The sequence below is a fragment of the Sinocyclocheilus anshuiensis genome, unplaced genomic scaffold, assembly GCF_001515605.1.
Source record: "Sinocyclocheilus anshuiensis isolate Anshui unplaced genomic scaffold, SAMN03320099.WGS_v1.1 scaffold413, whole genome shotgun sequence".
Lineage (NCBI taxonomy): Eukaryota > Metazoa > Chordata > Actinopteri > Cypriniformes > Cyprinidae > Sinocyclocheilus > Sinocyclocheilus anshuiensis.
In genome coordinates this window covers 883,608-911,346 of record NW_015536481.1, presented here as the reverse complement: position 1 = coordinate 911,346, position 27,739 = coordinate 883,608, and the positions used below count along the sequence as shown (strand labels likewise).

The 27,739-nt window shown below is 38.2% G+C and overlaps 4 protein-coding genes across 7 annotated transcripts; 3 read left to right on the top strand and 1 right to left on the bottom strand.

The window, feature by feature from the left end:
• Positions 1–1,200: 1,200 nt before the first annotated feature.
• gmfb (glia maturation factor, beta) lies at positions 1,201–5,225 on the bottom strand. Of its 2 annotated transcripts, none has more exons than XM_016479458.1 (7): positions 5,090–5,225; positions 3,541–3,637; positions 3,395–3,444; positions 3,228–3,277; positions 3,043–3,125; positions 2,877–2,950; positions 1,201–2,772 (listed from the first exon to the last, which is right to left on the bottom strand). In XM_016479458.1, exons 1-7 carry the CDS (start codon positions 5,192–5,194, stop codon positions 2,701–2,703), a joined length of 531 nt encoding a protein of 176 aa, XP_016334944.1. In that variant the 5' UTR covers positions 5,195–5,225; the 3' UTR covers positions 1,201–2,700. The 2 variants fall into 2 exon arrangements, with proteins under 2 accessions (XP_016334944.1, XP_016334950.1); XM_016479464.1 differs by lacking the exon at positions 5,090–5,225 and adding an exon at positions 4,892–4,962 and having other exon boundaries at positions 2,688–2,772.
• A 768-nt stretch (positions 5,226–5,993) lies between these two features.
• On the top strand, positions 5,994–14,626 carry lgals3a (lectin, galactoside binding soluble 3a). Its single transcript, XM_016479191.1, has 6 exons — positions 5,994–6,179; positions 6,449–6,466; positions 7,388–8,086; positions 12,384–12,472; positions 12,550–12,706; positions 13,853–14,626. The coding sequence occupies exons 2-6, from the start codon at positions 6,452–6,454 to the stop codon at positions 14,006–14,008; spliced, it is 1,116 nt and encodes a 371-aa protein (XP_016334677.1). The 5' UTR covers positions 5,994–6,179; positions 6,449–6,451; the 3' UTR covers positions 14,009–14,626.
• Positions 14,627–16,519: 1,893 nt separating this feature from the next.
• Positions 16,520–18,136, top strand: LOC107683797 (synaptojanin-2-binding protein-like). Its single transcript, XM_016479842.1, has 3 exons — positions 16,520–16,667; positions 17,121–17,257; positions 18,122–18,136. Exons 1-3 carry the CDS (start codon positions 16,604–16,606, stop codon positions 18,134–18,136), a joined length of 216 nt encoding a protein of 71 aa, XP_016335328.1. The 5' UTR covers positions 16,520–16,603.
• A 910-nt stretch (positions 18,137–19,046) lies between these two features.
• Positions 19,047–27,499, top strand: LOC107683381 (desumoylating isopeptidase 2-like). 3 transcript variants are annotated; one of them, XR_001633718.1, is made up of 6 exons: positions 19,047–19,911; positions 21,008–21,080; positions 23,833–23,926; positions 24,878–25,019; positions 25,149–25,583; positions 25,672–27,499. XR_001633718.1 is itself a non-coding variant. In XM_016479449.1 (5 exons), the coding sequence occupies exons 1-5, from the start codon at positions 19,873–19,875 to the stop codon at positions 25,395–25,397; spliced, it is 522 nt and encodes a 173-aa protein (XP_016334935.1). In that variant the 5' UTR covers positions 19,047–19,872; the 3' UTR covers positions 25,398–27,499. The 3 variants fall into 3 exon arrangements, 2 of the variants coding, with proteins under 2 accessions (XP_016334935.1, XP_016334923.1); XM_016479449.1 differs by having other exon boundaries at positions 25,224–27,499; XM_016479437.1 differs by having other exon boundaries at positions 25,149–27,499.
• The last annotated feature ends 240 nt before the right edge of the window (positions 27,500–27,739 follow it).

Genomic DNA, 27,739 nt, shown 5'->3' with positions numbered 1-27,739 from the left:
GATTATATCTAACTGAAAACTTTATTAATAAACTTTATAAAATGCTGACAAATATGAATCGCAAACATTAAAACTTGAAGAGCTTAGTATTTTATGAGATTTGTGTGATGCAGAAGTGAAGTGAGTTGAATCTGCTTGAATATGGAAACATACAATTGCTGAGCCAGAGATCTTCTTGTATTTCTCTTTGTTGTGCCTGTAAACTCATGTTAAGTCTTTATGACGCATCCCAATTAAAGTAACTATGCAACGTATTATCCACCATGCCTGAATCAAATTTAGGTTATGACTGTTTAGTGAAATCATGAAATATGAAAAAATATTTTTTTTACCAAAAGTAATATTATTGTATGAAATTCATGTACATTTAACTAATCTTAGTAACATAAAGAAAAAAGATCCTGCTGAATGTCACCGCTGTGACTGACATCATAGAAATCTTTTAAAAACCTTTATCTTTTCGTAATAAGTTGCAGATGTCTGGCATGTTGTGCTGAATATTAATCATTATAGTGGTTAATAAAATAAAAATTGAAATTGAGAAATAAAGAGGAATAATTCACTGAGATATGTTCATACATAGGATGGAAATGTAAAGTCATCTAACTGCAAACAAACAAGTAAACTTTCTGATGGGAATTTTCACTTTCTGGGGCAAGATTAAATGACTATGTGGTCATCAAATGATGCATGTTTAAGGACTAGATCAATAAAGCCCAACCAGACAGATGAAATCAAAACCACATGAAACTGACAGTGGGTAGAACTTTCTAAAGCTTTGTGCCATTTTGACCTAATATTGGTTTACTAATGCAAACCCAGCATTTGTGGAATAATGAATAGACTTGCCACAAGGTAATGAGTATGGCTAAATCACCTTGTCTGTTTGTAATGGAATTACATTTGCTCTCTAAGCAGATAGTTCCTACCCATGTAAGCAGAATATGTAGAATGCAGAAACTAAATCTTCATTTCACTCTTAAGAAGTAATCACCATTATTCAGAACAGAATAATCCATTATGTACTCCCACCAGTAAACTTTGCTAAAATGAGTAAGATACCCATATTTAACATGTTAACGTTCAGTGTAATTATATTTCATGACATGAACGATCATGATGCACAGTACAGTTAAGAAGTTTAAAAATAAAATGTGTGAATATCAATCAAGAACACTCCAGTTAAGCACATGGTCAAATTTTCAAAGGAAACAACCTTCTATTTAATTATTCAAAACAGCAGACAAATGTAATTGAGACACATATTGAAAGGTTAACGTTTTTTCTGCTTTCAAGATAGATCTTGAGTTATAAATGATCAGGAAAAGCATCTTCAGTCATTAAAAATTAAATGTTAACACATGCACAGTTCACTACTGTATGGGACATATCATGTGATGTCCACATCATATAAACCACCAAAGTGAGCAATCAGTGTTTAATTGGAAACGGGACTAATCACAGGTGTTACGGGTTCTACAGATGTACAGAGATGAGCCTGACCCACATTAGAGCTCACAAATTCAGAAAGACTTGAGATCTGCAGAGGTATTACTTATCAAAACCATAATAACATCACTTCCTTAAACTATTCATAGTATTCTGTTAAGCTTTGAACATTTAAGAAATTTCCTGTTTACATTTTGCCAATAAAAAGATTGTTTTTGTTTTTTTTAATGGGAAAAGCGATGCTTTGCATAAACTTAATAGTGACATCAGCTTTATTCCAGCGTTTAGTTGGACAATGAGAAAGAGTCATTTAGAATAACTAACAGAGGAATTAATTACGAGATGATTGCCTGTGGCAGAATAACACCATAGCACATCTCTGCCACTGTACACCTAAACCTGCACATTTCCAAAAAGGTAGGACAGATCTGTGATTAAGGACGTCTGGGTGACAAATACTATATCACCTCTCCCAAAAACACCAAATCAAGAAAAATTAGTCCCAGAACTTTCACCCAATTGTCCTCACAGATTCTTGATCTTTAGTGGAGATTTGTTTATCAGGCTGGGAGCGCAGATTTAAAAAGGCAAAAAAGATTGAATTTATGACACTCAAGACAACAGGCCAGAAACAGTAACCAAACGCTTTCTCCCAAAAATATCAGTAAGACTTCTGACCTCTTCACCTACCATTACAGTTCAACAGATATCAAAACAAAACAATTCATGTTTGGTCAAATTACAGGTAGAAAAATGCATTACAAAGGAAGAAAAGATGTGATCAGGGCTTTACATGAAGACTTATGTGATTTTACACCAAAACTGGTAAAACAAACCACATGATAGAGTTTTAAAATGTTTAAATCTGTTGCCGTGTCATCTATCATGAAGGACAGCTGACATAAGATTGCCTAAAATCGCAACATGTCACCCAACTATCATGGCAGTAAGACTGGACCACCTTTGCAGGCCAGTACATACGTTACTGCTCAGGGACGAGAACGGAATGGTTCTAAAAATCCAAGGAATAGTTCAGAGCACTTGTGGAATTTGCTTTCACGTTTTCTTTTCTTTGTACCTCAAATTTCTGTCATCTTAAACTGGTACAGGCGGGTTTAGAGTTTGGGCAGAAGCATTCAAACATACACAAACAGACAGTATCAGATGGACTATGGTATTCTCTCCATTTGGAGGTGATGGTCCCATCTCGGTCACTCTTTAAGCACGAGTATTAGCTTGTTCGGGCCATTCTTAGCGGAAGAAGCCCAGTTTCTCTCTGAGCCACTCCTCTGTCAGGTCTTCGGTGTTCCTGATCTCAAACACCTGAGAGAAAGCAGATCCAGACAAATTTAAAAAGACATTCCCACTACACTGCTTTTAAAAAAACAACAACATGTGTAAGGTTAGGTGTGTTAGTTAGAACTCACCTTGGTCAGTTCAACCGTCTGTACCAGTTTGTTTTTGCTGCCAGCATACATCATCTGCTGCTCAGGTTTGCATCCTGGAAAATTGGGTTTAATTTTAGAGACTTAGCATTGCTTTATATTACTTTGTTTGTGTATGTTGACTATTGAATATGTGTATTTTCTTTACCAACAGGACTGGAGAAAATAAAACACAGAGGGTAGGACACCCTCCCATCATCGTGCTGGTACTTATAGCTGTAGACTACAAATGTGTCAGAGGTTAAGGAATCCAATGATTGTTCAATGTTGAATAGACACATTTTTTGAGTTTACAGCACAGCACAGAGTGAGTTTTGTTTTAGTGAAGGATATCTAGGCTGTCTTTCTGGTAGCTCGTTCTTCAGGTCTTCAGGAGAAATATCCTACAAGGACAAATCAAACCCTGGTTTATGTCACCGAGCTGCTCAATTATTAGTCATACTAGAAAGCTGAGTATTACATATTCATGCGATAACAGTGGTCTTGTGTATGTAATTTACCTCATGCTCCTCCTCCAGAATCACCAGCTGTTTGTCTTTATCAATCTTCACTGTAACCAGAGGACAAAAACAGCAATATTACCATTCAATCCTCACAGGATCTGAGAAAGTGTGAGCATTTATGGAACAATTTCAGTTCGACTCACTGATGATGGCGGCATTATTAGTCTCCTTCCTGAAGCGGAAATCCCGCAACTTTTTCACCAGGTCTTCATCCACCTCACACACAACTAAAGACTCACTCTGCGTGCACACACACACACACATTATTGTTATTACTATTTTTTTAACTTTGTTAGTCTGCTTAGTTAATTGTGTCCAAACTTTTGACTAGTAGTAGTTTATACATAATTCATAAAGCCACATAACCTGAGAAACTTCCAAATAATCTCTTTGATTATGAGCCATAGGGACACACTCAGGGTTGAGAGTTTGTCCATTTAAAGTATTTCTAAAGCAGTGGTTCTCAACAGGGGCCAGGGTTGTGGGGCCCGTTATGTCTTACAATTACATAGATTTAGTTATATTAATTTAATATCATTTTAATTAACATGCTTTAAAAAATATTTTAAACTGACATATTTTTTAGTTAATGTTTATTTTTAGTAGTACCAGAGATATATTAGCTTAGATAGCAGGGCCATCAAATATTGTCCTGGACAAAGGGGGCAGTGAAATAAAAAATGTTGAGAGTAACAAGTAACCAACGGACTGAATGCAGTGAGCTTGGAAACTACTAAGTATTTCTTCCGATTGTGAAATTCTGTTAACAAACTTGAAATCACAACAGCTTAAGATGCAGCCATCTCAACAATAAAACCACCTGTCTACTCTGACACACAACATCACAAGGAATAGGAGTTCACAAAAGGCATGCACCATGACAACCTGTGTAGGTCATAATCACGTTCTAAGCTGGTGATGTGGCGGACGAAGTGGTCAAACGTGTTTTGACGTGCATTGCGGGTGGAATGCAAAGAATCCGCGTTTATTTCATTACATTGTCATTTCTGCTCTGATTTAGTTACATTGTTTAATCGTGACTTGACGTGCCATTCAAAGCAAAGGAGCCGCGCCGTCTCTTTGTCGCTCAGCAGATTTCCCAAATTTCCTTGAAATACTGAGGTGTGAGCACGTCTGCAACAGGAAATGAGAATTCCCCCGGAATTCCATCATATAGCAGTTATGTAAGGCGATCCTATCTCGTGAAAATTCAAAACATAGTTTTGGGGTATATTGAACGCCAGACGTGCCTTTATTTTGGTAGACTTTATGAAGTCGGTGTAATGCAAGAGAGGGTTTGACATGCAGCTCATCACAAAGCACTGGGTGGAACTGCAGCAGGGCTCAGAAAAACAACCCTTCTAACATACACATATCACAGACCATTGAGGCGTACGGCGTTATTTGTAGATGCCTCCGTATTATTATTCATCTTGGCCAGAGGGGGCCGCCATTAAAATGTTTTTATTAATCCAAGGCAGTTTTTGTACTCACCATTTTCACAGACCGCACGAGCTCAGCAGTGCAGGAGTTCTACCGTGCCGCGTCTCGTGACGCTCGTTCGACCAATCTATCACAGACCATTGAGGCGTACGGCGTTATTTGTAGATGCCTCCGTATTATTATTCATCTTGGCCAGAGGGGGCCGCCATTAAAATGTTTTTGTTAATCCAAGGCAGTTTTTGTACTCACCATTTTCACAGACCGCACGAGCTCAGCAGTGCAAAGTTCTACCGTGCCGCGTCTCGTGACGCTCGTTCGACCAATCACAGCGATGGAATGCGCCAGGATTTGCATAAAGGGCTGTACTAGGATCAGTTCACTTCATCCATAGAAGAACGAGCTCTGTCTGATCCCAGAACAGTAGCATTTAGGCATGAACTGATGCTCATGGAAAGAACTATCGGATGCACGCATCTCTCTGCACCCTACGGGCAAATTAGAGGATTTAGATAGATTGCCAGCGATTCGTTCAAAATAATGAAATGCACGCAAATGTACCCCAAATGAATGCATTCAATGCCTTAAAATATCGCCATCATTAATTTATTTAAAGTAATATAAAGGAATATTTAATTAACAGACTTTGACGTTTCAAATAGTAATAATAACATTCGGAACGTATTAAAAAGCACATTTCAGGAATACAGAACATGTAAAGTCCCACTCCTTTTTTGAGCATTAGAGTCTTTTTTTATTTGTAAATGATATATGCATTGAGAAAATCTCTTATTTTTTCTTAATTGATGGGAAATATAAATTTATCAGTAACAACAAACAATTTGGATCCGAGACAATCAACATTTTGTCAACCTTCACTTCAACCTTCACCATTTGTTGGAAAAACTTCACCTTTTCTGGCTCTATTCGTGGAAAGTGGCATTTAGAAAACAGTTGTAAGGCTGTGATTCATTTTATTATGGTTGTTATGGTTGTTCGAAAACGCCTCCTTCGTCACAGTAACCCCTGCGCATGCGCAGATGAGCCGGCCCATCCCTCGGAGGACGCGCCCGTCGGTGTGCGTGTGCGTGCATAGCGCTCATATCTGATCTATAAACGCAGTAGATTGTTCTGTGCTTTTAACTAAAGTGGTTAATGTGCCATCCATATTACTTGGTGCTCACAATGTTCAACACGCCGTTGAAAACCCTGAATGTTCCAGTTATCACCTCACTTCCTGCATAGAGTTGAGTAATTCTGGCTTTCGGATCTTTTCTGGCGACGGGACCTGGTGTTGTTTAGAAGCCCAAATCTTCGGACCGCAGGCCCTGATACAGTCGAGGTGCTGATGCCCACAAAACTGCTTCCATTTCACTCAAATGCGCATGTATAGCCCTACACAGATTGTTCTATGTGTAGTTGGAATCCCTGATTTAATATTACATTTTAAAGTATAACTTAAATATCTGCGAGATTGTGTTTGATGCAGTGCCGTTACGCTCTATTAATTAACGTCTGTGTAATTAGTTGTGTACATGTACTTGATTTATAACAGAGGTTGATTTGTATACAGTTGCATGTCATTAAGTGTCACTGTTTGTATCTTTTTAGGCCATGGCAGACTTTTCGGTAAGTGTTTTAACTGTTTTATAAATAATCTTGTTCAATAGTTCACTTGTATCGGTTTGGGCTGTATTTTCTTCTGCGTTAGTAAAGAAACGTTGTGTTATTTTTTCTCTGTTACCAGCAGTAGAAATGAATGTACTAGTAGACTCAGTTATTTACATTTCTCGACAGTTTAATTGATATAATATCTGTATTCAGCACATATATTCAATAATTAAATTAAAAATAGTATAGATATACCAAAATATCTAGTGTATAATATACAGTGAGACCAGCATGAGACCACTAGTGAAAAGTTTCTGTTGTGCATTCTTTTATAACTTAATGATGGAATTAATCTATTTTTATTCAAATGTATAAATATAAATGTATTATTATTTTTTATAATTAAATATAATTGATTTTAATTATTAGCATAAGAAATATAAAATAAAAAAATAAGTGTAAGTGAAAACTAAACATGTTTAATGAAAAATATTTGTATTTGGTTTTTCCCTACTTTGCTTTGATGACAGCAGCACTGAACTCCACAAGCCTGATGATCATGTTGTCCAGCATGATTTGTGAATGATCCAAAGAGCATCTTCTACTTTTGTGGAAGCAAAAATGCCTAATCTTTTGCTGAAAGAAATTCAAATGTCACACATTTACTTATTTAATTAGCTGGTAGTTACTAGAAGTATTGCAGAATATTAAAAATGATTAATTTGACATCATAATGTTATTATTTTTGTAAAGTCCTACAATTTTCTGTTCTTTTACATGTTTAATTTTGTTTTTTAATCTCATATTTTCAATCTGGTCTCAGACTTTTGGACCCCACTGTTTGCCCTAGTTAGTCTTTGGCTTTGTGATTTTGTCTCTCTGATAACTCTCAGCTAGTGTTTTATTTGCTGTGATATTTCCTGCATTCTCTTTCTGTAGCTTGCTGATGCAATCCCAGATGATGTTTCTAGTGAAGCATCGAAAACTAAGCACACCAATCCATCAGCTCCTGGAAATGGGGCTCCGCCACCCACTAATCCTGGCTGGCCTGGTGCGGCCCCTGGTGGCCCTCATTTCCCATCCTCAGGAGGCCCTGCCCAACCGACAGCACCTGGCTTCCCTCAGACTGGGCCGTCTGCCCCAGGTTCCTTTCCACCAGGCCCAGGAGCCCCGGGCCAGTTTCCTGGAGCCCCTGCTGCCCCGGGTGGATACCCTCCAGGACCGGGCGTACCTGGACAGTTCCCCTCCAACCCTGGAGCTCCAGGACAGTTCCCCTCCAACCCTGGAGCTCCAGGACAGTTCCCCTCGGTGCCAGGTCAGTTCCCACCAGGTGGGGCACCCGTGCCATACCCCGTTCCTGGACAGTTCCCCTCCCCACCTGGGGCTCCACAGGGCCCATATCCAAACGTGCCTTACCCACCTGGTCCATCTGGGCCTGGCATGTACGGCCCAGGAGGCCCTGGTGCCTTTCCACCAGATGGAGGCCTGGGATATGGAGGAGGAATGTTTCCCCCAGTTCCACCAGGGTCCTGGGGTACACCCGGAGGGGGCTTCCCTCCTCAACCTGGCCCACCAGGAGGCTTCGGTCCAGGGCCCATGGGACCATACGGAGGGCCTGCAGCTCCAGGTGGAATGCTGGTGAGCAATTATGACTGTTTGAATGGGTCTATAAAGAGATTTTGCAAGTGTGAGTCTGCATATAAGTGTATGTGATGGGTTGGTTTGGTGATGGCTCTGCTTTAGTCTGCTGGAGTTTGTTTTTATCAGAGTGTTGGTGACAAAAATGTTGCTTTCAGGGTTGTAGGTTTGGCTCTTGAGTTCTGGGATGCTCCTGCTCTGGTCTCATTCTGCTGGATCATATTAAACCTGCAGAACTAAATCTCAAGCACATCTTATGTAGATCTCAAAAGCTCCTCTTCTTGTTTTTCAGCCACCATATAGACCACCATATTTTTGAGCACAATGAACACCTCAGCCAATCGCAGGAGGAGGACGGCACCACAGCCATCACAAAGACCCCAAATAACATCCAATTAGAGTTTAGAGTTCTGGACACTGAGCACATAGCTCATGCTGATATATTAGCACATCACTTTTGCAAACAAATTTACATATTTAATGTAGCTGAGCTACTTTATTTCTGCACAGTACATTCGTGATTATGATTATTATACTTTTAAAAGTTAATTGTTTTGATGTTATTGCTTGAAAAAGAAGAAAAATAAATAATGCACTTTGTGTTTATACCACAAACAGCTGAAATCCGTATTATTGTAATTAAAGGTTTTTTATGGGCTCAATTAATTTTTTGTCAACATCAACTTTTGTCGGAAATTGTAGATAATACTGAGAGGTTGGTGTTGTTCACATACAGTGACATACTGTATGTTCTTCACTGATCTTTGGGGCAGAGAGGAGTATGAGGACTTAAACCTATGACATTGAATTTAAGAAATCTGATACATTTTAATTTGTATTCCATGATCATATATAAACCTTTTAATAATTACACTACTGTTCAGCATTTTGGGGTTGGTAAGATTTAATGTTTTTGAAAGAAGTCTCTTAGGCTCACCAAGGCTGCATTTATTTGTTAAAAAATACAGTAAAACAGAATGTTGTGAAATATTATTACAGTTTAAAATCATTGTTTCTGTTTTAATATATTTTATAGTGTAATTTATTCAAAACTGAATTTTTAGCAGTCATTACTAGTCTTCAGTGTCACATGTTCTTTCAGAAATTATTCTAATACGCTAATTTGATGCTCAAGAAACATTTCTTATTATTATCAATGTTGAAAACAGTTGTATTTTTGTGAAATATTTTTGTGAAAACTGTTTAAAAGAACAGCATTTATTTGAAATGGAAATCTTTTGTAACCTTATAAATTTATTTGCTGTAACTTTTGATCAGTTTGAATGCATCCTTGCTGAATAAAAGTATTTCTTTCAAAAAACTTACTGATCCCAAACTTGGTGTATATGAATATTCATGATATACAAAGGCATCTTGAATTTTAATATTTTATAGGTTATCATCACAAATTTGTGCATGTTCATAAACGGTGTGCATGTTTGTATGTTTTATCCACTGAAGGTAATCATGAGTCAATGGGTGGGGTTTGGAGTAAGGGATTGGCAGTTTATGAGATTTGTCAGTATTGCAATAGCAAAGTTGTTTATAAACTAAATTTTCTTTCTTGCGGTTCGTCATGTGATCTGTGGCATGACAGCTGGATTAACAGGAGAAAGAGCATGTGTGTTTGGGTCTTCGCTGTTTAGCATACAAAGGATTCCATGACGATTGGTAACTAGCTTCTCTTAGAATATTTGTTCAGTTCAAGCTGGAAAATATTCCTTTGAATTGAACAGTCCTGTTTAATGTCAGGGAGGACTTCATGTTATTTTGTACACTATGGAAAAGCCGGAGATGGAATTTTATGATGGAGAATGGAAGAAACTCAGAGACATCATGGGAAAATGTATTAACAGATGATGAAGCCTGTCAAGTCTCTACACTTCATGTGTAATCTCTCAGGGTAATAGGGCTGATCCAACACTGAGATGATGATATTGTGCTTTATACTTTATAAAAATTTTAATTAAAAGTTTGGGGTCAGTAAAATGTATTTTATTTAGCAAAGACCTATTAAACTGATCAAACCTGACAGTAAAAACATTCAATGTTGCAGAGGATTTCTGTTTCAAATAAATGCTGTTCGTTTGAACTTTCTATTCATTGTAGAATCCTGTATCACAGGATCCACAAATATATTAAGCAGCAATATAAGCAGTGTTTTCAACACTGATGATAATAAGAAATGTTTCTTGAGCACCAAATCTTGTTTCTTGAGCAAGACTGGCGTAATGATGCTGGAAATTCAGCTTTGCCATCACAGGAAAAGATTACATTTTAAAATATTAAAATTGAAAACAGTTAAAACAGTTATTTTAAAGTGTAATAATGCTTCACAATATACTGTTCTTACTGTATTTTGATCAAATAAATGCTACATTGTTCAAGCATAAGTTTTCATTGTTCAAAACCATTAAAAAAATCTTACTGACCTCAAACGTTTGAGTGGTAGTGTACTTGTAAAAGATTTTGGTAGGGCTGCACGATATATCGAAATATCGCAAATGTAAATATCGCAATATGCATATCGCAACGGCGTGCGATATCATTATTATTTTAATAATAGGCTACTTAAATCAAAACGTTGCAAAAGGTCAAAGTTTTAGTTCGACGCATTTAGCAGAGAATTGCTTGACGTTAAAAAGAGTTATTAAGTGCAGTAAGTTGCAGAAAACAACTCTGCCGTCTCCTCTTGCTATCTGACACACACCTGAAGCATGCGCACAAGCCGCATCTCGCACAGCGTCTCTTGAAGCCGTGCCGCACACATGCAAAGCGCACACACACAGAGAGACGTGTTTCAGACCGAGTTGATTCGTCTTTCGCATCTCCTCATGTTTGAACAGATACATACACACAGAATTATGTCAATAGTACCCGTCTTGACGATCATTCTCGCAAACGCAGTCAGTTATGTTTTAAATGAACGCACTGTAAGTGTCTGACAAATCTTGTAGAATGCAATGCGCGCTCAGCACCTCCGGTCCCGATCGCGAAATCGAAAGCGAAACTAAAAAGGATGCGTCGGCGCATTCAAACGCAATTTCAATACCAGCAGTTTGAGAGCGGCTGCGGCTCCTTGATGCATGCAAATTAGGCTGCATACAATATCTAGGCTGTAATTAGTATGGACAGTATTATAGGATGTGTAGTATAACCATCTCTTAGCTCTGTATCATGCTTGAAGAAAATTTTGGTTTCTGTTTGCGCTTCGATTTGAGAGAGTAGCCTGCTTTGATTATGGTTGCACTTAATAAGACTAAGAAAGAACTGTTCCTTTTTTTTTCAATGGTCAATTTGTGGAAAAAAGTTCAGATAGGAGGTCAAACATTCTAAAAACTCATAGCCTGCAAGTACATTTCTATAGGTCTGAAGAGACTCATGAAATCATACAGAAGAGAAGTCAGTCAGTTGAGTTTGTGGCAAAATCTTTTACAGTGCTTGAGTATTCTCTGTTATTGCATATAATAATTCATACTCAGAAAGCAGAACTGAGATGGCATTTATTGCAAGATTAGTTAAAACATTTCAATGCACCTGCAGACTATTTTTCCAGGCATGTTTTTCATCATTGAAGATTTCTTAAAATAGTGTAAAAATCTTGTCTAGTCTCATTCTTGTGAACCCTATCTCGTGTGCAAAGTTACAATGATATAAAATTAGTGTCATTAATTTTTTTGTTTGTATGTTCACATTGATGTTAAATTACATTTTCTGATTTGTGACATTACTTTTTATGTAATGCTAAAACACTGCTGGTCACTTTCAGAAGTTGTAGTGATTCTTTCTTTTCCAAGAAAGAATGTGAAACAAATTGGTTATATAATTTTCATTTTTAAATATTTTAAAAGATAATTTAAATTGATTTTACACACTTTAAGCAATATCGTATCGCATATCGAATATCGCATTTTTTAACAAGGTATCGCATATCGCATTTTTCTTCAATATCGCACAGCCCTAGATTTTGGGATATAGAGGTCATGTTAGGATAGTTTGTCAGGTGGAGCTGCTTGCAGAGAAGATGTTTTCTTTGCAATTAGGGGTACGCAATATATCTATACTATATTGGTTAATGGTGCATATTTGAAATCTTTTTATTTTTTCTTTTACTAGTATCAGTTAATACTATTAAACATGACTGATATTTATGAAGTTATTGGTATTGTGACAGATTTTTTCATTTTGTTCATCGCACAATAACAAAGATCAAGGATAGGTTCTGGAGCCCCATTTTTACAGATGTTCTTACTGTTAAGAACATCTCAAATAACTTGTGTGTATGTGTGTGTTTTAGCCATTGCCGTATGATCTCCCGCTACATGCAGGGATAATGCCCCGTCTCCTGATTACTATAGTGGGTGAGCCAGTACCAGGAGGAAACAGGTAATAAAAAAAATTATAAAAAAAATACGGCATTACTTCTGTGTGTCCAAAGCAAACTCTCACTTGTCTTTTTTCAGGTTCCATGTAGATTTTGTGAGGGGGCATGACGTGGTTTTCCATTTCAACCCTCGTTTCCATGAGAACACCATCGTACGGAACACACAGCTTGGGGGCTGCTGGGGTCCTGAGGAGAGAGAGGGAGGCTTTCCCTTTGTGCAGGGCAGACAGTTTGAGGTACAGCCTTCTGATTTACCCATAGAGAAGGAACTTAAAGGAATAGTTTACTCAAAAATGAAAATTCTGCCATCATTTACTCAACCTTAAGTTGTTGCAAACCTGTATGAATTTCTTTCTTCTGCTGAACACAAAAGAAGATATTTTGGTATGTGGGTAACTAAGCAGTTTCTGGTACCCATTGACTTCCATAGTAGTAGGTTGGTTGTTATAGGTAATAGGTTGTAATAGGTTGTTGCTTCATACTAGAATAGAATAGAACTAGAATAGTTCACCCAAAAATTTAAATTTGCTGAAAATGTAGTCACCCTCGGGCAATCCAAGATGTAGATGAGTTTGTTTCTTCATCGGAACAGATTTGGTTAAATTTAGCATTACATCACTCACCAATGGATCCTCTGCAGTGAATGTGTGCTGTCAGAATGAGAGTCCAAACAGCTGCAAAAACATCACAATAATCCATAAGTAACCTACATGACTCCAGTCCATCAATTAATGTTTTGTGAAATGAAAAGCTCCTTATTTGTAATAAAGAAATCCATCATTAAACAGATGCTTCTGGTTAAAATATGAGTCCTCTATCCATATTGCTTTCTCCAGTGAAAAGGTTGTTGCTGCATTATAAGATAAATATGCATTGTTGCTTGATCTGTGCAAATATACACAGATCGAGCATTGTTCTAAACAAATATGTTGGTGGATTTTGATGTAAGAGGACAACAGGACATGGACTTTTTCACTGGAGGAAGCGTTGTTATGGATTATGGGCCCATATTTTGGCCAGGAGCAATGGTTTAAAGTTAGAACATCTTAATGATGGATATGTTTCTTACAAACACACAGCTTTTCACTTCCCATGATGTTAATTGATGGACTGGAGTTGTGTGAATTACTTGTGGTTTATTGGGATGTTTCAGCTGTTTGGACTCTCATTCTGTGACCCATTCACTGCAGAGGATCCATTGGTGAGCAAGTGATGTAAAATGCTAAGTTTCTCCAAATCTGTTCCTATGAAGAAACAAACTTATTTACATCATGGATGGGGAGAGTACATTTTCAGCAAATTTTTCAGTTTTTGGGTGAACTATTCCTTTAAGCCATATTGGGTTTCATTTGAGGTTTCATATAATGTATTTGTGTGTACAGCTGAAGATCCTGGTGGAGACAGACGGGTTTAAAGTGGCAATGGATGGCATTCATCTGCTGGAGTTTGAGCACAGAACAGGCGAGATGGAGGATGTCACTCGCCTGCACATAGAGGGAGACCTCATTCTGTTCAGTGCAGCCCCCAGCATGATCTAAAACCTACGGGCATAGGAGCGATTTGACAATGTTGAGGTGACATATTAAGTCATTGGTCCTTGAAAAGTATAGATAATCTCCAAAAAAGTGTGCCAAACAGAAATTTCTAAAAGTTATAATGATATATTTGTTATCTGCCTCTGCAGATTAGTCAAACTCAAACACATGATCAAACAAATGAAATATAGATGTAGAGAAAGTTTCAGCCCCTCTGAGAGGTCACCAGGACACTGATATCGTTGATATATCTAAAGCAATATAACTTTCTGTTTTTCCTTTCAGAATGCATTATGCTAGTTACTCTTTAGCATGTAAAACAAATTTTGTAAAAACGAAAAGTGTACTGTTCCAAACACCTATTGTATGACCTTCAGTATTAGGATGGTACAGTACCAAGGCCCATGAGGGGTCATAAACTCTAATTCAGGAAACTGCAGACCAGAGCTGTGACACTGTGCTGAATTACATCAGATCTGAATGGCTGAATATTATTTTATTTAGTATGGATATTGGAAAATTTTCATTATTTTCAATAAAACCATATTAATGAAACCATTGTGATAATGGAGATAAGCAAACAATTATGTCCGAATAAATGCTATACTACCCCAATTGAAATGTGCTTGGTCATATTGTATTCTGCATGTTGACCTGAGATAAGAGGAAGTAATTTAACCGAAATAATTACACGCTTCATTTGTAAACCCAAGCTTTGCTGTTTTATTATAAGTATGCATTTCACTGGTCATGGAAATGTGCCTAAAGTTTAATTTAGACAAGTGTAAGTATTGGGACAAACTGCCATGTCATAAAATTGTGCCTTTGTCACATACTGTTTGCATCCATGTGTAAGAATTAGCTTCGTTACAATTGTTACAATTCAATATTAGCACTACACTCTTGGGTTCAAACATTTAAAAAGGCAACCTGGGGACCATAATGCTCTTTCATGTTTTTGACAGATATCAAACTCCCAATACAAAAGCAAAACATAATAATATAAATAAAAAGATTATAAAAATATACAATAACATGTTCTGATATAATAGACAGAATATGAACAATTTCTGGACACAATGCATTGATGAAGCAGTATGATTTTTTTGATCGTCAGATTCGTGAATCATTCTTTTGAATCTAATGATTTGATTGAACCGTGAACCGTCCCTTCAAACAACACATTCGATTCATCGACAGCATTTGACTGGTTAAAGGCACAATATGTCATTTTCGCCGCTGGAGGGCGCGTATTCAAAATAAACAAAGAAGCAAAGGCGTAGTTTGATGACGCCGTGACTGAGTGTGGAATCATGGGAGTTGTGGTCTTCATCCCCACAGCCGATGCAATCCGACGGGACTCGGGCACAAATCATGTTCATGGATGAGCTAATGATTTATTAACGTAGTAGAATGAAGCAGGGTGAGGCTGAAAGCCGTCGAAGCGAAACGAGGCCGCTGAACGAGCGTGACACACGGCTCGAAAGCAGCGGAGATTTTATTATGCCACAGTCGACCGCTTCCGCTCCTTCCAGTCCTGCATATGTGGGAAAAAAATCAGCCCTGTTTTATCATACTAGATACATTTGAAAGTTCTGTTATAATGCTACTCTGTGCAGTCGTCACTGGTCTATTAAAACGCACAACATATTAAAGCGTCTTTGGTGTTTCCATGTTTTCTTCAAAACAAAACAGAAATCGAGGGGCTATGACATCATTGGCAGGCGACACAATGACATTATGGACATGGTCCGTGTCACTAGTTAAAATTGCTTATTTCTCTGGATTTAAACATTCTTCGAAACATTTGGGATAATGTAAGTACACAAGTCAGCAAAATATATAACACTGTTCTAGTGGTTTTTGGATATTTTAATAAAAAAATCTTACATATTGTGCCTTTAACAGGGTCTATCGGAAGTACCTACTGGAAATGTGTATTACTAAGTATATAATGGTTTAAAACGGGTATTTTTTTTCAGCCAAGAGATGAAAATTAATTTTAGTGTTTAATGTGCTATTTCCTTTGTGTGCTATAAAAATTACGATAAACATCGTTATTAATAATTCTAATTTAAAACACACACACACACATGTCAGGGGACACGTCATGCCGTAATTACCGAATCAATTTTTTTAACAAGTGTTGAACTGTTTGCAAGAACCGATTCTCGGAAATTAGTCTGGCTTCCCCTCACTGCAGTGCACTGTGAAAGTGTTCCGGTGGTGTCCGTTAGGGGGCAGTGGCGGGTACGCACGTATCCCGGTGTTCCGGCGAATTCAGTTCCCCTGTTTCCCCCTCACAGCACCATAAGCTGACTTGCTTAGCCGGGGCGAAATCATGACGTCATGATTTTAGTACTGAAGTTTCAGGGTTGCCAGGATATTTAAAAAAAAACCGCCCAATTGCTACTAAAAACTACCGCTGGAAAACCGCGGACTTGGCAACACTGCGAAGTTGCGCAGGCGCTGTGTGGGGGAAACAGGGGAACTGAATTTACCGGAACACCGGCAGCATTAGAGGAAGCAGGCGGGGTTCCGCACGCTTTAGGAGGGTTTTAGCTGTTCGGGAATAAAAAGTGAAACTTCTCCGACAACATGAACGGATCCGCACACAACGCGCCGAGCGTTGTAGAAATGACGCTGAAAAGAGGCCCGGTCAGCCTGGCGGTTCGGTGCTGTTGGTTCGGTCCGCTCCCGCAAGAAATGCTGACATAACTGGCGTAGTGAACCCGAACAGACAGTCCGGACCCGAATGTGTTCTGCAGACGATCAGATCGGGTTTATTAAGAGACGTTGGTGTTGTTATGAAAGCGAAAGTTAAGTTTAGATCAGAACCAGCACAATACGCCATCAGCATAATGGACCGACATGTACAAACAAGACACATTTCCGAGAATCGCGATCTCGATTCCATTTCGATTTATCGTGCAGCCCTAAACGAGACCCTTTTATCTTAAGAAGTGACGTCTGGCTGGGATCATGTCTGTTTTTTCCCCCTTCCCCATTTCTTCAGAAATCACATTAAGGCCCTCTGAACGTATTTCAGGCTCAGTGTAATGATGTAAGTAGTTCAAACACGTGCTGTATGTAACATCCTCTCTGTCTGTGACAGGTCTGGGGTTTAATATAGTGGGTGGAGTTGACCAGCAGTATATTATGAATGACAGTGGAATCTATGTGGCAAAAATCAAAGATGGTGGAGCGGCTGCACTGGATGGACGTCTGCAGGAGGGAGACAAAATTCTTGCGGTAAAACCACTGTAATTTACTGTACATGGTTAACAAATCATACTTTACTAATACTTAATGCTTGACTATCTCTATACTTAACTTTGAATCAATACTGCCACTTCACTGTACAACAGCGCAACTGTAGTGTACATGAGTGATTTATTGTAAATCAATGCTTGCTGTAATCCTGTGGATGACCTTACTCCGCTTTAATTCAGATCCTCACAATAATGATACTACAGCATTGCACTTTTTTTTTGTGGTTGTGTTACCAGAACAAAAGTGTATATATTTTTATTTTCTTTTATATACTTTTTCCCCCCAAAGATTTGTGGTCGGTAACTGCTTTTAACTGTTAAGTAATATTACGTATTACAATGGCAATATTGTAAAATATTATTACAATATAAATGAACTGTTTTCTATTTTAAATGTCAGCTTATTCCTGAGTTGCCAAAGCAGCTGTTACTTCAGAATTCATTCTAATATACTGATTTGCTGCTCAAGAAACATTTATTATTATAAAGGTAGGCACTTATATCAAATCCAAAGGGAAGTTAAACATAAAATTGTTGATAGTGGAAATCGGAGAGAAGAAATTGTGTTAACTAGGCTAAGACTGGGACATTGCTTATTAAATAAAACACTTAAATTGATAGGGAGGCATGATACTGGACTGTGTGAGGGTTGTCAGGAAGAGGAGTCAGTAGAGCATGTGGTCTTGAGATGCAACAGGTTTGGAGCACAGAGAGAGGTGATGAGGAATGAGCTAAGGGAGATAGGGGTTCAGGATATTACATTAAAAGGATTATTGAGCACAGAGCATAGGGCACAGACCAGAATTCTTATAAACTTTTTAAGAGTAACTGGGGTTTTTTATAGGATATGAAGAGTTAAAGGAATAGTGAGGAAGGTAAAGTATTATTATTATTATTGTTGTTGTTGTTGTTGTTATTAATGTTATTATAAAGCAGGGCAGGGATAAGGTGTGCGTGTGTAGGTATGTATGTGTTGGGATAAAGGTGGGAGAATGGGTGATTTAGTCTGTAAACCTATTTTCTGATCCACACTCCGGAGCAGAAGGTGGCGGTAAAGCACCAATACGCTGGATGCCAACCGCCGTAAAAATAGAAGAAGAAGAAGAAGAAGAAGAAGAAGAAGAGACAGAGCGCAAGTGAAGTAGGTGGTACTGCGCCTGTGTCGAGCTCGTCCGTCCGCACTCATCCGCGGTTGAGTATACTTTGAAAGCTGTGCGGACGCGGCTGTGCGCGAGACGGAACGGAACGCGTTAAGTGAAGTATACCCGGGCCTTAACAGTGCAATTTTGCTCAGACACCATCAATCAAATAGCCTAAACCTAGATGAAGGCTGACAGCTTCACCATGTTATGGGTTACACACATATTAAGCATTAAAGCTAACTCCCATCCTCTCTCTGTCACAAATAAACCACATGAGAGTGATGAGCACTATCTCAAATGAGTTTCCGTAATGATACACTGTCAAAAAAAAATTAATGTTAAGTGTGGCCAGTCATACATCATTAGGTGACACTAAAATGCAGCAAACATTAACTAACACAAATACCATATAAATCCCTCCAATGTGCATAACTGATAACAAAAATAAAAAGATTCTAACCTTTTAAACAAAATCGAAATAAATATTCTGGCTTGCGAGAATTCTGGGAATGCGTCTTTCTTTAGAGAGCAGAAAGAATCCTGTTATATTTGTAGATCGGAATAACGCATCGCCCCCGCCCCGATATAACGCTCGGCGCGGATGGAAGGGGATCATGATGATGATGATGTAATAATCGCACGCTCCGTTTATTCTAGTGCACACTAGGATCCTCACGCTCGTGACCCGGCCAGAGTGATGTCATCGTCAATACAGTGAACCGTGCTTAAGAATTTTCACCCCGCGTCAGTGCTGCTCAGCGCGGCCTCCATGAGAGCAAACTCCAGGACTGCGGCGCTGATGGCTGTTGCGGTCAGGACTGCACCAAGCTCCCTTCAACATCACAGCTGCGACCCCTGCGCTCAGACAAGCGGCAAAACCCGCGCTTCTTTACAGCAACATTCTATATGGAATATCTGTCATCTTAACGGAAATTCAAACTCCTGATTTGACTGACAGCCAGTCGTTGTGCATCGCCGATCATCTGCGCCCTTTTAGGACTTTTTTGGTTAGTGTCTACCCTTGAAAATCGGTGAAATCCGTTTTACTCGGTGCCTGTGCTCGCTTCTCCTCGCGCTTACCGGAGACTGTCCGCGCGCTGCTCACCCGGAGGCCACAAGTGCCTGTTTTTTCCCGCTAGATTCACCATTGATGGAAGCTGATGCCCTGTTGCCTTTCCTCGACCGTGTCTACCTTTGCTACCGCTGTTTCTTCTTTAGTAACGCGACTAGGCCCGCGAGCCCCCCTAAACATCTCATAATGACTCTTTGATGGATAAAATGACAAGAGCGAATCATTTATATCGTGTTTTGGTCTTTTGGGTGTTGGCGTTTCGACTTTGCTGTGTGTTTTAATCTTCTTTGGAACCGACACCCGGGTGCGCGAGGAGGGCAGCTGTCTCGAGAGCAATAAACGCCCGTTATCTTAAGGGTTCGCGCGCGCTTCTCTCTCAGGATGGCAAATGAACCCGTTATTCTTAATGTGTATGACATGGTAAGCTCATTAACCCTTTCGTCATTCATCCTTTACACTATTTAGCATCAACCTCGCTCCTTCTGGCTCTAATTTTCTGTAATTTTGCATGTAATAAATGTAAGATGAAATAACAATGCATTGATGAAGACTTTAGGAAACACTATATATCTGGGTGGTCACAGTGATAAAGAATCTGGGCCGCTGACAAAGTGGTATAATTTTGAAAACACGATTACAAACCTACTTTGCCTAGGTTTAATACTAAGCATTGACAGCAGTACTGATGTGCGAGTCTATGGCCGAGATGAGAGCGTGTGTGTTTCTCCTCCTGTGCTGGAGGAGGCGCTGTCACCCCATCACAATCAAAACACACTTTACTAGTACAGAACACATGGGGTCACCTGTTTTTATACAGTCTATGGTGGTCACAGATCTATAATAATTTTTATACAGTCTATGGTGGTCACAGAACTATAATAATATATAAATAAACATGCATATGTATAGCCTACAAGAGATCAGTGATTGTGGTAGGCCTAATCCTACCTTTTTAGCTTTTTATTTATGAAGTAGCACACTACTTTTCACCAATGTACTAAAACTATGTCTGTAAATGACTGTAAATTTTATGTAATATGTCAAAAAATCAAGAAAGTAATTAGTACATATATGTGGACATTATTTTTATCTATTTATTTTACATCTACATTTAATCAGAGGCATGGGTATATGCTAGTCTTTTTTCTGTCTACATTAAATCATGTTCTGCATGTTCTGTTATTCATGAACGGCAGCTGGTGCACCTTTTTGGCCCCACACAGAAACATCTCTGAATATTCACCCCTCCCCCTCCACTTTAAAGCTTATATTGTATAGTGTGTGTCAGGGTTGTGTAGCATTAACTGATTTTAATGCCTTATAGATAACACACACACACACACACACACACATATATATATATATATATATATATATATATGGATAGATAGATAAATAAATGCATATTTATAATAAACGTGTGACTCTCCAGACATAGACAAACAAAAACATTTTTATTTACTGTAATTAAAATATATGTTATTATATGATCTCTTTCTCCTTCTTGCTCTATTAGTACTGGATAAATGAATACACCTCCACTCTGGGCATTGGAGTCTTCCACTCAGGAATAGAGATTTACGGCAGAGGTACAGTGACCAATTAACTTTTTGCTATTATTTAATTATTTTAATTTATTTTTTCATCAAACTCTAGACCTCTACTGGAACCTTGGTCCAATTTGTAAAGAACTTATGTGAAAAAGGCTGTTTTAGCTACTAGGACTGCAATTAGTAGACATGGTAGTTGGTAGAGATTTTGTCTATACATTTAGAGTTCTAAATAAAAATACTATGACAAAATGAGAGTGAAAATTATTTAGAAGTGAATGAGCAACTGAATATGATTCATCATTACAGTATTTTTAAAAAATACAGTGGTGTGAAAAAGTGTTGGCCCCCTTCCTGATTTCTTATTTTTTTGCATGTTTGTCACACTTTAATGTTTCAGATCATCAAACAAATGTAAATATTAGTCAAAGATAACACAAGTGAACACAACATGCAGTTTTTAAATGAAGGTTTTTATTATTAAGGGAAAACAAAATCCAAAACTACATGGCCCTGTGTGAAAAAGTGTTTGCCCCCTAAACCTAATAACTGGTTGGGCCACCCTTAGCAGCAACAACTGCAATCAAGCGTTTGCGATAACTTGCAATGAGTCTGTTACAGCGCTGTGGAGGAATTTTGGTCCACTCATCTATGCAGAATTGTTGTAATTCAGCCACATTGGAGGGTTTTCGAGCATGAACCGCCTTTTTAAGGTCATGCCACAGCATCTCAATAGGATTCAGTTCAGTACTTTGACTAGGCCACTCCAAAGTCTTCATTTTGTTTTTCTTCAGCACTTCAGAGGTGGACTTGCTGCGGCATGATGTCTAGCTTTTGAGGATCTTTTGGTCTACTTCACTTTGTCAGGCAGGTCCTATTTAAGAGATTTCTTGATTGCAAACAGGTGTGGCAGTAATCAGACCTGGGTGTGGCTAGAGAAATTGAACTCAGGTGTGATAAACCACAGTTTTAACAGGGGATTTTGTTTTCCCTTAATAATAAAAACCTTAATTTAAAAACTGCATGTTGTGTTTACTTGTGTTATCTTTGACTAATATTTAAATTTGTTTGATGATCTGAAACATTAAAGTGTGACAAACATGCAAAAAAATAAGAAATCAGGAAGGGGGCCAACACTTTTTCACACCACTGTAGTAGTTATTGGAATAGCCACATTGAAGTAAGGTGATATTTGATATGGCATCACTGTTCTTGCTTGTTACTGTACATGTTTTTATTAATTCAACACGGTCACTGATGCAATCACTGTATCATATTTCTGCAATCTGTGCCTTGTCACTAGCATTTAAATGCATTATGTACCATGTGTAAGCTTTGCAAATGGCTTGACTTGACACCTACGAGTGGCAGTAAAGTGTTGTCTGTGTCTGTAGTGATGAACACAACAGAGGAAAAAACTGTAGCCATTAGTGAGGCCTCTGATCTGAGTCATAAAGTGACAGAACTTCTTTCACTATTTCTTTTTTTACCCTTACACACACACACACACACACACACACACACACACACACTGCTCAGCAGCATTGATACAGAGCAGACGTAGGCAGCTCTGAGGACTGAGCCATGATTCATTTGGATTTTTACAGAGCTTTAGCTTCTCACTAATAAAGTGCTGCAGGGATGACATATTTTTGTAGGCCAAAGCCCGAAAACGAGTTAGCATTTTAGCACTTCCAGTTCCTTCATCCTGAAGTCAATGTTTTTTTTTAAATGAATGTTTGGTTAAATGCCTGAACTAAGGTCTGAGGTTAACACACGCTCAAGATAGTTGCATTTTATTCTATGACATAAAATATATCAGTAATACGCCCTTGTGATTTTTTTTTACGTTTTTACTTGTCTTGACAAAAGTGGCTTGATGGGACTACAGAAACTGTCAGGGACATCATCACATCGAAGAGGAAAACTCTTCTACTCTCTAGTCCATTTTAACATAATTGCTCGTGCAAACTATTGTAACTCAAATTTTCAGGGAAAATGTCTCAGAAAATTAGTTGTTCAAACCTTGAAGTCATGTGACCACTGTTGTTCATTTATTGCCTATGTTTAGCTTTTTACTTCAGGCGATAATATTTAGGCTTAAAAGTTCATAAAAAATGTTTTAATTTGCGAAGATTATCATTATGAACAAAATGTATAAGAATCAAATTTTTGTTGGCAATGGAAGTTAATGGAAAAATCTTTTTGGATTTTTATTGAGGGAACCAGGGTGATGCTTACCTCCGTGTTGATCTGCAAAATTATGTCATTATTTCAGTGCTCTACACACATTTAAAACATAAAAATAAATTGTTATGAGGGCTTGTCTAAGTAAATCACTTTAGATTAAACTGCTAAATAACAAATAACCAAGTAGCTAATACTAGAAATATTCTAGTTAAAGTTAGCATTAAACAGAAATTGTGACCATCTTTTCTTAACTGTTGTGATGTATATCTGAGTAAAAAAGCTTCACAAATGGGAAAATTTAGGACGGGGTTTTATTTTGTCCATCGGGAATTGATTAGATCATTGTTGTTTGTTTTGTGAGTGACTGGTTGCTGAAGAGGAGGGATTATTGTGAGGTGGGATGTTGATATTTTTGATTAAAGTTTATGAATGCTTATGTTTTTTTAATGATGTGTACAAATTAGTTGTTTATAATAAACTATAATAAAACAAGTTGTCATTTTATGATGACTTTAAGCACAATATATTTATGAAATTCCTACTAAAGTGACAATCAAGATTTTCAAACCCTGTTTTAATGTTTTTGCTGTGTTTCCTGAAGAGTTTGCATATGGTGGCCATCCGTATCCCTTTAGTGGCATTTTTGAGATCAACCCTGGAAATGCCTCAGAACTGGGGGAGACTTTCAAATTCAAGTGAGTTTTACACATACACAATCACATATACACACACATTTAAAGGGTTACTCCACCCCAAAATGACAATTTTGTCAGTAATCACTTACCCCCATGTCGTTCCAAACCCCTAAAAGCTTTGTTCGTCTTCGGAACACAATTTAAGATATTTTCGATGAAAACCGGGAGGCTTGTGACTGTCTGATTGACTGCCAAGTAAATTACACTGTCAAGGTCCAGAAAAGTATGAAAGACATCGTCAAAATAGTCCATCTAAAGCATTGTCAGAATAGTCCATCTGCCATCATTGGTTCAACCGTAACGTTATGAAGCGACGAGAATACTTTTTGTACGCAAAGAAAACAAAAATAACGACTTTATTCAACAATTCGTCTCCTCTGTGTCTCTATCGCATCACTGTAGCGGCATTTTGGAGAATATCCGCTGAACGCAAGCAGCGTACGCTCTTCTGTGTCAGCCGCGCTGCACGGATGCGCTGTTTTCGTTCAAATCAAAGCGTAAATACACGTAGAAAACGTATCCTTGTGTCACGGCTGACACAGAATAGCGTACGTTGCTTGCGTTCAGTGGATATTCTCCAAAATGCCGCTACAGTGAGAGACACAGAGGAGACGAATTGTTGAATAAAGTCGTTATTTTGGTTTTCTTCACATATTCTCGTCACTTCATAACATTACTGTTGAACCACTGATGCCAGATGGACTATTTTGACGATGTCTTTCATACTTTTCTGGACCTTGACAGTGCAATTTACTATGCAGTCTATGGGACAGTCAAAAGCCTCCCGGTTTTCATCCAAAATATCTTAAATTGTGTTCCGAAGACGAACGAAGCTTTTACGGGTTTGGAACGACATGGGGGTAAGTGATTAATGACAAAATTTTCATTTTGGGGTGGAGTATCCCTTTAAGCCACAAAAAAAACAACACACAAGTTCTGTTTCTTCTCCAGAGAGGCTATAGCTCTGGGTACGACAGACTTTGTAGAGGAGGACATTGATAAAATAATGGAGGAGCTTGGAAAGGAGTTCAAGGGGAACTCCTACCACCTGATGCACAAAAACTGTAACCATTTTTCTTCTTCGCTGTCTGAGGTTAGTTTACTCCACAGACGCCTTTTTTTTGCCTGTCTTTTTTTATAAATGATAGGACTAGGCTGTATACAACTTCACTGACTGATGACATTCTACATTCTCACATGATTTTATTCTCACTTTCTCTAGTTGCTGTGTGGTAGAGAGATCCCACGCTGGGTCAATCGATTGGCATATTTAAGCTCCTGTATTCCATTTCTGCAGAGTTGTCTGCCTAAAGAGTGGCTCACACCCGCCGCGCTCCAGTGCCATATCAGCATGGGCCTTCGGAAGGAGAACACACACTCACACACACACGATTCCAGTTACGATGAGCCCTCGTCTGCCACAGAGGCGGCCGCTGGATCATCACACAGCTGCAGGCACACCCGCGTGTGATCTTACATATATATTTAGACGCAGTTTTACACTAATTTGAACACACATACACTCCAACCTCTGATCCTGCTGCTACAGCGCCTCCTGCTGGACTGGATGAATGCCAGACCTCATGGCCTATCTGAATGAGGAAATCAAAGTCATGTTTTTCAGTAGAGCCTACAGGGATTTAAAAACCTTGCAATGGTACTCTTAAAGTTTTAGAATTGTTTGATTTTTACTCAGATTTTAGGGAAATGAAAACAGTGTTTGCCATTTAGTGTTCTCTCTCAAGTTCTCTCAAGTGCATAGGACAATATGAATGATGGGCGATCATGGTGGACTACTGGCCCCCTGCTGGTGTGTGATAGCACTACAGGCCCTTTCCTCATAAATCCTGAACTTTCATCTGGATCTGAATGTTCTCCAGATTTAGCCAATTTTGTTGTGTTATAAATTATTTTCTATTTTGTGATGGAATAAGTGTGTCATCTGAAGAGGAACTTACATTCCTTTAACCATACTTTTTTCCTCAGTGACTTATATATAGTAATATTAATCTGCTTTAATGTAATTATATGATGTCAAACTAATGTCATCTTTGGTTTACATTAATTTTATTTCTAGCTCTTGTTTTTTTTTTAATATATTTTAGTTCAAGGTTTTCAATGAATTTACCCTAAAAAGTCGATGGCACCATGTGTCTCAGACATACTGACAACAGTTGGAAATTGCAGCCTTATAACTGTAAGCCATTGATATGCTGGACTCAACTGAAACAAAAGACCCCTGTTGTTCAGTCGTTGAGGACGCAAAGGGGGCATTTGTGAGCATGATGTTGAGGGGATGGGTAGGATCGAGTGAGGGGTCTGCACATCAGGTCTGGTATCAGTAGTACTGTATGACAGTGTTGTGATTAAATGCAATGTCTGAGTGATTAAGAGAAAGGGAGTGTTGCAAAGGTGTTAATGGTCATTTCTCTTTACTTTAGTAAATTTGGTTTCTGGCTTTTAAAAGTGCAGACTGAAAAGAGTAATGTTGTTAAAATGAGCCATCCACACCTCACTATATTACCTTTGCACAAATTTTTGGGCTGATTTTCAGTCTGGAGTAGTTGATGGTAATTGCTAAAAGTCAGAGCCAGATTTCACAGAAAATTGATTTATGTATGATGGTCACAAACTTGATTTTTTTTTGCTTCAGACTATGATTCCATCCATTCGGAGGATCAAACATGTTTGAGTTGCATTCAGCATGACTTGTAATTGTGTCATACTTAATTGTTTAGTGAAGGATGCCCAGTTTTTCTCTGTAAGCATTTACAAAGTCAGCAAGCATATAATGCCTAGTGTTTTAAAAATCTGTTCAGATTTTAAAAGTTGTGAAATGTATTCCAGCCTCAACAGTAACTTAAGGCCACAACTAAAGGTTGTAAGGTCTTTCCACAGTCTTCAGGCAATAGACCTTAGTAAAGGTAGACACCAGATCTAATTTTTCACAAATGAAAATAAAACTGGGAGAGATGTACAGATTATTCAGTAGGTTGAATGTCTTATGGTCCTATGGCAATTTTCTATTGTTTTACCCACAGATGTCATTAGAAAAGCATATTTTCAGTATTTTGTCAGTTGATAGATCAACAGCAAAGTTAAAAATATTTCAATGTCTGTTCATTTGTAAAATATTAATTATGGTGTATACCCTGACTATGGTCCATATCAGTAAATGATACATCTCGCAGTATTATTTTGACCTTCTGGACCATTTTGCCTGTCAGACACATCTCTAGAAGCTCATCCTGTCCTCTGTTTCAGGATGGCATGGCATTGTAGGTGGCAACGGGTGTTTCATGAGTCAAATCTATAGGAAATATGTTTTTGGCAACATATTTATAAAACTGAATTTTATATTTGGAATATGATTTTATTTACTGTTATTTTTTCAAAGATATTATCAACCTGTGGAGCCCAATTCTTATGATGCAATTTTTGTTTTATTTAGTCCACAACTGAGATCTTTTACTAGTTAAGCGAAGACCCGTTTTGTAGGCATTACCCACTGATGCCATTTCTAGCCTTGATTAGTACTTCTTGTTTTGATGTGATTGATAATTTCAGACATTTACAGATGAATAGAGAATAAAGAAATTCAAAGTTTTTTTCCCCAGAATTTCATTGCTGTCATGGGGTGGAGATGGACACGGTCATTTCTTTTAAACATTGATCAAATTCTCACCTAATACCAAGAGTCATTGTTCTCATGTGACTCCTGATATGTGACCCTGGACCACAAAACTTGTCTCAAGTTGCAGGAGTATATTTGTAGCAACAGCCAAAAATACATTGTATGGGTCAAAATTTTTG